Source organism: Neodiprion pinetum, chromosome 4 (assembly GCF_021155775.2).
Source record: "Neodiprion pinetum isolate iyNeoPine1 chromosome 4, iyNeoPine1.2, whole genome shotgun sequence".
In the NCBI taxonomy this organism is placed as follows: Eukaryota; Metazoa; Arthropoda; class Insecta; order Hymenoptera; family Diprionidae; genus Neodiprion; species Neodiprion pinetum.
This window is the reverse complement of record NC_060235.2, coordinates 31,531,855-31,543,385: the sequence shown is the minus strand read 5'-3', so window position 1 is coordinate 31,543,385 and position 11,531 is coordinate 31,531,855. Positions and strand designations below refer to the sequence as shown.

At 44.3% G+C, this 11,531-nt stretch overlaps 1 protein-coding gene across 1 annotated transcript; it reads right to left on the bottom strand.

Annotated features, from left to right (window-relative positions):
* Nucleotides 1–273: 273 nt before the first annotated feature.
* On the bottom strand, nt 274–2,756 carry LOC124216723 (uncharacterized). The gene is made up of 3 exons (XM_046621599.1): nt 2,601–2,756; nt 1,456–1,755; nt 274–740 (listed from the first exon to the last, which is right to left on the bottom strand). Exons 1-3 carry the CDS (start codon nt 2,604–2,606, stop codon nt 402–404), a joined length of 645 nt encoding a protein of 214 aa, XP_046477555.1. The 5' UTR covers nt 2,607–2,756; the 3' UTR covers nt 274–401.
* Nucleotides 2,757–11,531: the final 8,775 nt, after the last annotated feature.

The window sequence follows — 11,531 nt, the reverse complement described above, 5'->3', positions numbered from 1 at the left end:
TCGTTAAATCTTTTTCCGAAAGCTCGGCGATGGTGATTATACAGAGAAGTAGTTTTCCCGTTATCGCGATAACGCTAGAGAAAGGTTCCACTTCCTTTCTGACTCGTTCTCCGGGATTCAGCCGATAACGCTCTATTCAATCCCCAGTGAATTTAGATCATTCATTTTTTACTTCTATTTATTTTTATTTTTGGATTCTATTGCGCTCAATTATTTGAATTAGGGCAATTTATCGAACAAAGGGAGCGCGCATCATGAACCGGTAGACTCAGCTTTACGGTTAATGTTCGTTTATTTGACCTGTTGACTTTATAATAAATAATTATGCTACGCCTGGAGAATTACACGTCTCGGCCAATAGCTGATCGCTATCAGGAGAGCCTATTTATATCGATTTTCTTCTAAACGGCGAAGACCAGCTTCGCGGCGCCGCCGGGCTGGTAGTTCGTTGTAACCGTGGTGTAGGACGTACTGCCCACGGGAGGAGATACTAGAGCGACCGGAGCTTCCGCGCTAAGAGGTGAAACCAGCTCCACCTTCTTCAGAGGATTGTAAGCGTAGATTGGACCGACGTTTTGGGCCTGGATTTTGGCAAGGTAACTCATTTTGGCGGCATTCTCTTGGCTGACGTACTGAACTCGCTGGAGACGTCCATCGGGCAGTACGACGTAGTATTCACCTTGCTGTTCTGCACCTTGTCCACTGCCCTCTTCGTCGAGTTCGTTTCCACTGTCGATGGCCTGAGTGATACGGATGAAAAAGTGGTGAATTAAGATGGAATCCTATGATCGTAGATCAAAGAGGTATGGGACCAAAATTACTGCACGGAAAGAATCATATCCTCTATGCAAAGGATATTCGTTCGATCGTGATATTGCACCACAGTGAGCAAAAGTTGATTAAGCTCGTCTCGAGTTTCCAGCCACCTACGTACGAGCAAAATGCACCAAATTCAAATCCCTTTGATGGAACGTCGCAACGCAACCGTTATAATTGCCAATTTATTTCGATCTTGACGTCAGGCTGGTCGAACGGGCGCAACGAACGCGATTGCAAATTGACGAGCTCGACGGATTCCATCCGTGCAGATGATGCATATTTGGGATAGGTAATAGCACTCGGATATCAACCGTGCACGTGTATAACTTTTCCTACCCGGCTCTATCGAACGGTAATCCGTGCTCGGGCTCTCCTAGATTCTGACTTAAACTCTCATTCGGATCAGCTTTATATAAACTGTCCACATGTATTTTTAGACATAATTCCCTCCAGCCTTTGCATGTACCAGTCATGTAACTCTAACTGGTCCATAATGTTTAAACGCCCATTAGCTAGTCCTCATGATTTCAAATTGCACTATATTCGATAAATATGTTTCAACTGACTCGTGACTCACAAGCAACATCGTGAAGTCATCGAAACACTTTTGACTCAATGTATCGCGCTGTGGCTTACCGGAGGAGGAGCAGTGGTTGGTTCTTCGGCAATGGCGGTAGTGGTGGGTGTTTCCGTGGACGTCGGGGGCCCGTATGCACTTGGTGGTTCAGGTGCGCCATACGAGTTGTCCACCTGGCGTTGAGGGAGATCGAACGCTGGGCCAGCCGGCTTCCAGCCTGATGGAGGGTATGGTGCGTCATCGGCTGCTGGAGCCAGGGTTGTGTCTTCTTGTTGGCGAGCGAAGAATTGACGTTGACGACGGAACTGAGGTGGCTCTGCCATTGCCAGGGTGGCGAGGAAAGCGACACAAACGAAGATCTGTCATTGAAGATAAAAAATTCTGCTTTAAAACCGACGAATTTTCGTCGAGTACAAATGTATGAAAATGTTTTACGCTGAGTGTGCCTTTGATTATGGGAATTGAAGATTATTGACCAATTATTGTATTAAACATTAGCTGCATGCGGTCAAATACTTTTGTTGATGTATTGCTGGGACATCAGAGAATTGTATTCAAGACAGAACAAACATCTTGCTCACAGCAAGAATAGAAGCAATGGCTTTTGTTAAAGCTAAAGAGATAATATTTAACACCTAGAAATAAATAGAATGTTGCCTTCTTGCTCTTTGTACTGGAGTTTTAGCTAATCTGCACTTTAAGGACGCCGGTGAAGGGGGCAGCAAATATTATCTAGAGATTAGAGGGTGCTTTGAGTGTGGATAAATTTATTTGAGTTGACGTCGATCGATACTGACGGGAGGATTGTCTTGGAGAATTTATATTATCCGCTATAAATAACATGGCCTAAACTAACATAATTATCGCAAGTGACGTTCACGTCGTTCAATATAACTTAAATGAGGAAGACACGATGTTCGTTAAATATAAGACAAAATTAAGCTCAGATTACGTAAATAAGGTCAGTTAACATTAGTACTTTTCCGAAATTTAATAGGAATCATTTGTTATTGGTATTTCTCTAGCTACTCGAATCGACGTACTTCTATCTATGGCTAAGCTCAACTTGTTAAATGCCTTTAAGACATGCAGAAAATTGAATTTTTTAAAGCAACCGTCGTTCCACTTGAACAATCTTTAATGTAATTACTTTACAAGACCGAATCAAGTATACCGAGGTGAAAATTCGGCTCGAGTAATTTACCTTCATGTTGATTTGGTAGCAGTTTCTACTGTTCGGTTGGATACGAGTACTCGGAGTTTGAGTAAACTGATGCCTCCCTCAGAAGCTCCGAGAGTTTTATACTCCTACGCCGGCGTTTGATCACACCATCCGAATGCCAATAACTCGACTTCACTGTCCTAAACTGCATGCTTATTAATGTAAGTGACATTGGCCTCCTAAAATAAATCACGGTATGGTGCGAGCTGTTGCAATCACCGGTGCCTACACCGTCGCTCTGTCGAAATGCACAACGTAGCGTACGCGTAGCGTTTCCAGGACACATTTTCACAATATTTTTCAATCTTCTTTGTCGTTTGGATAATGCCATTATGCAAGACGAATTGACGCATGGGTGGTAATATTCATGTAGTACGTGAAAGTACGGCTTTAGTCGTACTGGAGTATCGCATGCATAACGCTTGGACAAATATCCTGCACTATCCGAGTAACCGACAAGTAATTCTGATCTTCCATATCGAAATTATGCAGCACTACAACGCGAATAATGCTTACTGGTCTTATTTTATCATTGAAAGCTTTGGATAACTTCGATGCAAGATTCACGAAGCATTTATCTTTGAGCGTTACATTACTCAAGGTATAAACTTGCTGTAACTAGCTACTGCACTGACTTGATTAATCGTACGAACATGCACAAAAGCAATTTAATTTTCAACGCTATATCTTTTCGAGATCACACAATTCTGAAGAAAAAAAAAAAACTGAAACTTCGTCAAGAGAAGGGTGTCAATCGATCGAAGATCCTGCAATTGATCGATGCTGGCGCTTTGCGAATCTGCTCATTCGGTTCCTCTCCGCATTGGTCGAAGAGAGCCAACCTCGACACGCTTAAGCTGGCTATGTAAATTTTCCGCGGTGATTATTAACGCAACTAAGTGGCATTGTCATTGGATCGGACATTGATTGGATCGGGTTCGGGGGAACCCCGAATGCTAGGCGCGCACGGGCTCCTTCGGTCGTGCGTGCCCGTCTGTCAGACCGGAGCCCACGCACGAGGCTGAACGTGCAACGCATACGAAGTGCAGACTTGCTATTCGGTTTGTTACACAGATATCCTAACGATATCCTCCCCATAGGGTTTTATACACCCACGCTCTCCCTCTCGGTCAACCGCCTCTCCTTTCTCCGGTTTTATCTACCACCATGCGTCTCTGTCAAATCTGGATGTGAATATGAACATTAATAATCCTAATGACGGGCCATACGGTGTACTCATACCAAGGTGTATGAGGATGTGCACATCACCCGTACCTATGCAAGTATGATTAAATTCGTAACTCTAATTAAAATTATCACATAATGGATTGCGAACGGCTGGTGCACAGGTATGGTTAATTAACCGCGAAAGCATTTCACTGTCTGATACAGGCAACGGCGGAACGTTATTTACGATCGAAAAAAAGTTACCTCAAAGAACGATCCAGCTTTATGGCTGCACGGTGGCATTGTTCACTACGACGAATGTTCTGAGCTGAGCAAAGCGCAGTGACAAATTCTGTTTGCAGCTCGCACATGCAACAATTCCTCGAAACAAGTTCACCAAAAGCGTTAATGGCGGATGGTGTACACAACCGGAATATAAAGTCGTCGGTTTCCTTGGACCCGCCTGCTTAATTTCATCATACCCACGGGATCAGGCAATGAAAATTAAGGGGGTTAGCGGGGCCAGCCGAAATAAGAAACCAAGTGGGGCAGCAAACATGGGGGGGAGGGGGGGGATGAGCGGACGCGTGTATATAATATGCATCAGTTATTCTTTTCTCTTAATTATAAGTCAGTTGGCAGGCGTGGATTAACTTTGTACCCTGGTATCATCGGACCAACGTATTGCATATTCGCATCGATTCTGACAGTTCGTGAAAGGTCACGTGAGCCAAGCATATATAAAGCCACGTTCGAGGAAGTACGAGGAAGAGAAAGAGAGAGCAAAACATAACTGATTTAAATAAATTGAACAGGTTGCGTGCCGAGTAATCGCAAATCTGGACCTGCACACGCGGAATAACAAATGTCGCGTCGATGGATATTTTTTCTGTATATATCACCGTGCGTGATGGATCAGTAACGATGTGTGACGAGTGACGAGTGTCGAGTTTCATGTTTTTTCAGCCTTTCCTCACCATTTGGAAAAAACTAACGCTAAAACATGAAAGCAACAAATACCCCGCTTTCCCGACACATATGTCTTGAATTATAAATCAGAGAATCCCATATTTATGTACTAACTTCCGCTTCGTACAATTTCCAAGGGTATGTCGCCAGCGTCAACGATGAACAGACGGTGAAAGGGAGCGATGGGTAACCTCATACATATAACATGTATCACTCTCATATTTCAAGTTTCTGTTTTATTCCACCTGCCTATCCGATCATTATTCGTTTGTATCGTAACTCAATAGATCCGACGCCATTTTCCAAAACCATCAAAGCCACCAGGTAAAAGAACTTCGAATTCTATGAAGGCATATCGAAGAGACAATTTCAATCTGCTCAGCGGGGATCCACGGCGTCTAGCTTCTGCCCGCACTTGGATAGCAAAATCGTTTCATTGTCCCGTCACGGGTGTCATGTCAGTGGTGCATCCAACTCCGATCGTGTAAGGATAAAATCGATAAGTATATCCAACCTTGTCGATATCGGAGAACATCTCATACACGGACTCCATGCATTGCACCCACATTTATCCAACTGGATTAGTGTGAAATGAAGACGGAAATCGAAGTGCCTTGCAAAGCTCATCACGCCTCTTTCCGTTCAAGGAAGTTTTCAAGATACGAGCCAAGTTTGATAAACATGGTACACACGGAAAGGAGAAACGAGTCCGTCCGTCCGCCAAAGGAATTCTCGGGACGTGACACAGGACCTCGTTGCTTCGCATCCGCTATCCCCCATGGGTTTCCCAGCTCTGAAACTTTTATCAGCAGAACGTTCTGCAAATATGCACATGGCAAAGAATCCCCGGGACTTTTTGTATCCGCGACACCTTCTTCGGTGTGTAGAGAAGAATCTCTGTCAAAGAGCCAATTTTGAAACTGACCCTTCAAGGACTGTCGTCTTGTTCTTCTGAACGGTAGTGTACAGATATTGAATTTTTACAACGGTATTGTACAAATTGAAAAATAACGAAGCAGACTTTTGTATGTCAGTCGATGATGATCATGAGAAGCGTATAACCGCAATGTTTGCATAATGGTGTAAAACCAGAGTATACTAGACTCGAACTTCGAGCCGAGATCACTATAGTAGCGAGTCCCAAAGTCCATTAGTATGGGGTAGGAAGAGGAAGGGCTGCTAAGCAGATCAGTTGATGCCAGGGTACGCCTGACAGAAAAAAAGACAGAGATCAGTGCTGGGAAAGCGGTAGAGGACAAAGGATGCCGTGAGAAGGGGACAATGGGAATAAAGTGTATTCCAAAGTGTCGCGGCGTGTAAGCTGCTGATTGATTTCGCTTGTCGAAGCGCCGTGACATGGACAATGGTACGTTAAGCTTGTATATATATATATATTATATACCTTGCCGGATGCAGTTTGGCTTTTATTCGACAGTCTGCAGCGTTTCATAACTAATCTCGTTGGAGTGCGTCTACACCATACGCTTTGAACAAAATCCGAAATTTCAATCACCGATACGTGTCACGTGAAATACGTATAACGTCGAATCAACATCTAGATGTGAAAGAAGAGCCAAACTACTTGTTTGATTGCAAGAACTGCAGATGTCAATACAAATTTTTCAGGATTACGAGTGACAGATGCATTCAAGTTGACCTAACGGCTGAGGAATGCCTGTGCAGAAAACATCTCGCGGAAAATTTTATTTCATCTTCAGAAATCGAATGTGTTATGTCATTGAAAAGAAACTGCATAGTACATAAGACTCGTTGAAACAAAACCACACCAATTTCCATGCTTGATGTCCGTCGCTTGTTGCTAAATTGTGTGAAATTGGCTAATTAAACCTAATTACGAAAGAAAGAGGACTAAACAAATTTGGAAGCAGGCGTCTCGAGTAACGAGACCAAGACGTTGCAACTGGCAAGGTCACGTGTACACATATGGCATCCGTTAGCGTCAGCGGGTAGTGGTGCAGCAGCCGTGTGTGGCATGGGCACACATGGTGACGGCCCCCCAAATTAGAGACGCCAATCAGTCTGACTTATGGGCATTGCAGCAGAAATTAGCTCAAAGGAAGCAGCAGGCTTTGATACTGGACTCGTAGTGGGTGGCGCCGGTACCGATTAGTTGCCGATGTCATCGGAGCACCGCGACGGTAATGCCACGCAACCCCCATCCTTGCGAAGACCGTACTTCTGACAATATTTCTGGATGCCGTTCTCATCACTCCGATTACCGCTGGACCTGTGACACGGAATCTCGACGCCACTTATAGGTCGCGTAATTGCTCATTGTCAGCCTTGATCGATGTCTTGCTAGTATCACGTTCTTGGAATCGGATGCAGTTTCTAAGCTGTTGAACGAAGAGGAGTTAATTAGTACTCGACGGAAACATTACGTGGGATTACGAGTTGCCTTAATGAGTATTAATCAGCATAAGAGTCTACGTTCGAAGAAACGGTCATCACCGCGGAGGAAACCTGCGGCCTGTTTCGAAATATTTTACAGTTCTGAACCGCTTTTATAATTGGTAATAATGATGCAAGAAATTCCTTTAGAGTTCAGCCCCACTACGAGTTCGCACGGAACATCGACTGGAGCTTCCGAAATGATACCATCAAATGCTGAAAGAATTTACCCTCCTTAAGATATTTTCGAAAATGACCACTCTGGAAGTAGGTACCTCAAGCTCAGATATTTGTGACGTTATTTCGTGCTACTTTACCATCGGGTGAATCGAAGCGAGGTGAACGAATCATGGTTCGATTCGGTTTCTATTGATGTCGATAAATACGAGGAAGGTTTCCCGGCGCTGAACACGGCACTCGCCTCGAAGCAATCTCCCGTGGGGCCAAAGGAGGGGGGACACCGCCTGGTTGACCGCACCAATTCGACTGTTTGTATTAAGTTGGGAGTGTTGCTCGATATATATTTCAATATAAAACACAATATAAAAAGGGTGGGGCTCAGCCCCCCGTGGCGCCCGCCGCCGTGACGCTAGTGCCCGCTGGGCGCCGACTCCTGGGGCTGGAACTCTGCCTCAAAGAAGAGTTCCGAACCGGGCAGAGTTATCACTTCCTCCCCTCGCCAATCCGCCGCTTACGTCTTTTACTTCCCGTCTCTCGTCGCCCGGGTTCGAATGCGAATTTTTCCGATCCTCGCACGATCCTCCTATGGTCCTCTAGACCTCCAATCGCGGCGCCTTGGCTCGGAATAGTTTTTTAGCCGTCGCTGCAGGTCTTCGCAGACCACGAGGGCACCCGCTGGGATACGGGAGATGCTGCGTTTGCGTCTCCGGCGATATTAAATTTGATAATCGCTTTTTCCAGGATCCCTGCGAAGCGGATCCCTTTTCGACGTCCAGAACAATTTTTGCGATTGTTCTTAGGTCGCACGTGCGAATGATGCCAATTGATTTTTTCCACACTCGTTGGGTACGGCCGTAATATTAAAGACGATTCGGGCCGCAGACTGCCGACTATGCGGATTGAACGTTATATGAAAAATCGTTACCTGCACGGTAGGCCCTCCGAATTTATCTCGCCTAAAGAAAGGTAATATTTTATCCAGTCAACCGATCGCCCGGCAATGGCAAGAAATTGTCCGATTCGTGGCTTCCTTCATTTTTCCAAACCCATTTCATTTTCAAGCTATCATCGCCCAGCGTCCACACTAGAGACATGTACCTTGATGCGGTATAGGTGGGTGAATCCAGTGTTCTCCTCCGGTATTATAAATGCGTTCAGACCGCGCATAAATTAACGCTGCTCCACCAACCGCGCAGTGGAGCTTGGAATTCTGGATCGCCTGGGTGTAGGCGGCAACGAGAAGGTCCGAGAGGGTGGCGTGACTTATTCACGGGAAAAGATGCCATGCGTCATTAGAAGTGGAGTACATCACTTACGAGGCTTTCGGCGGGTCCAGAGAGTCGCGGGCGGTCCTCGCTAGTTCAACCTTTCAGTACCGTGTGCGGCAACGTAATTCTAGTGAGAAAAGGAGGGCCCTTGTCCCAAGCGTGAGATGGCCAAGAGCACACAAAAATTCCACGTTAGCAATGGACCACAGCGATTCCTTCACTGCTTCCCTATTCGAAATTTGAATTTATTCAGACGAAGAAAATGAGCTTCGCAGAATCACATGAGAAACGGCGAAGATTTATTAACATTCCGTATTGTATTTGCTGCGATTATTATTATCAGTGAGAAACGATCCCACGAGCTATCCTACTGGCTTCAAACACACGCTACAGGGAAAAGTAAAATTTATTGTAAAATACCTGCTATTTTTAGGTATTTAATTTGCACTACTGAGTACTTGAATAAATAAGTGAGTATTTTTACATCAAAAATAGTATTCATTGCTATAGGTACTCCCCTATCAGTACCAAACGCAATTGTTTTTTCCCGGTCGATTATGTCGATGTTGATAATCGAGTCCCTCTTCATTTTTGGGATGACAACTTTCCGTATAAAAGCTTCTAAAAGTCCCATCAATACTAATAATAAGTCCCACACTTTACGTCCTTTTTTTGAAAAGTTTAGGGATTGAATGTTTTCGACGATATATATCACTCTGCTTCAATGCTATCAATTGTAACAATTCACCTCATGATATTTTTATGACTATCTGACACTTTTCTCACTTACATAAAATGGAATTAACGTCACAGTTAATCACGATTTTCTAAATTTGCTTTACCATTACCAGCAGCGGATTTCTCGAGTGTATTTAAATAATTGGCATTGCCTCTTGTCGATGATGACATTAGATATATGGTACGATAAAAAAGTCCATTAACTTTTTTTCTATAATCTCGTTCTGTATATTTCATTCATCCAGATTGATCAGAACTGTCTCCAGTCTTGTTCCTTCTGTCCATATAGATTCTGGCATGCACATTCTTCATCTTAAAATAAGATATTCCAATTTTAACTATCACAGTTTCGATTTTCTTCGTGGAGAACATCTACGATGCTCACATGGGACACAATCATGAATCACGATGAAAACTAAGGCAACAAGATTTTTGTCATGTACACATGTAAAACATGCAAAACGATCGTTTTGAATTCTCACGCTGACGTCATAAAATTTATTTGATATTTGACTTTACGTGTCTTCGCGGTACATGAAATAGCATATGACATTCATTCGTCAGGAATGAGCGAAGCTTTTGTGTGTTCCGGTAAAACTTGAAACCTTGGAAACCACAATGGAATTTTAGAAAGAACTTGTCACGAGTCTCCATTTTTTTCATCTCGACCTTATTTCTTTTTCTCCTTCTCTCTGTGATTCAATCAAATTCTTTCCCTCTCAGTCGCAAAAATATCAGAACCCACGACACCTGGGGTCCAATATCTACTCGGAGAGAATTATTTCAATTTCAAATGTATTTTCGACGAAGACCTTCGCACGTCCCAGATACTTCACGGTGTGAATCAAACACTAATCAACTTATTTAAAAACAATTCCCTCCAGCCGGGAAAGAGTCGAGGTGACTCGAGGAGATAAAAAGATCGGTTGCCATGCTATGAACCGGTGTCCGTAGATACACCAAGGAACAGGATTTTTTTCATGGGACATCTAAGCGGTTGTTAAAACCGAAATGTTTTTGTACTCCCGGTCCGCTTCACGGGGTGATAAAAAAATACGAGGAGATAAATATCTGTGGGGGGCCTCTGTCAGCCGAGAAGCAACCCATCCTAGAGTTTCTTGTACGAGTTGGGTACCTGCGTTAGAGCAGGCTCATCGATGCCGTTGTACCGACGTACCCAACTACGCTTTACATAATATCGATGATTCTCCAACGAAACGTACGTAGCGTTACAGACAACAGAGACATATCGCGTTTTGTATTCCGAGAGGCGCATGGTATCATGCTTCAGGTAATTTCCAAGGTAAACACAAAGGCGGAATTACCAGGGCATCGATCTTAAGCAAATTAAACATTTAGCACGCACGCTTCCTGGTAGACCGTTCCTGCAGTTTGCACTGGCTCACTATGCAAACAGGCTAAATTCATGCGGTTATAAGCGGTTCCAGCGACTAGCGCGCTGACGTATGTGTGTACTCAACTCTTTTTCACCGCATAATTAGAAAATTGAAGAATATGCTGGCAGTGAAAGATTCTGGTTTCCGGTGTTTGAATACCTCGACAAAATTTCTTCATCAAAATGAATTGTAAGTTCAATTGTACAATTCCAAACGCAAGAGCGATTTCAATGGGCAAACATAGCGTTCCAATCAAATCGTAGGCGTATTTGAGCAGCTCTCTTTCTCGGTGCACTCAAGATCCCTGGGCTGCGCAATCCGTTCCGATATTTGCCCTCGCATTTGCGGGGCGCACACAAATCGCTCTTAATTCTTCCCGAGGACAGTTTTTCATTTAGATTCAGGACTAGGAAGTATTCTAATAAGCGTGTGGGTGTTGCACTAAGCAATGACCGCCGAGCCGGTGGGGCTGCTCAAGTGCTGAGCCTGCACGGTACACGAATGTGTCACGGCACAGCCAATCTACCAACACCGATGAACGCTTACAATAATCTCTTAAACACTGGGATTAGTGTCCGCGTTGTGTGCGCAGAGCATACAACGCATGACGCGCTACATACCAACAAAAACCATCTAAGCCAGGCCCAGGACCAAGCCGTGACGATCGGCTCAAGTTCACCAGGTATTTTACCGTGTGCGTCAATCTCTGCCACGGGCGTCGATCTCCTCGTCGTCCTTTATAAAACGTCGATACGTGCTTTGGGCATCTTCACCGGAACACG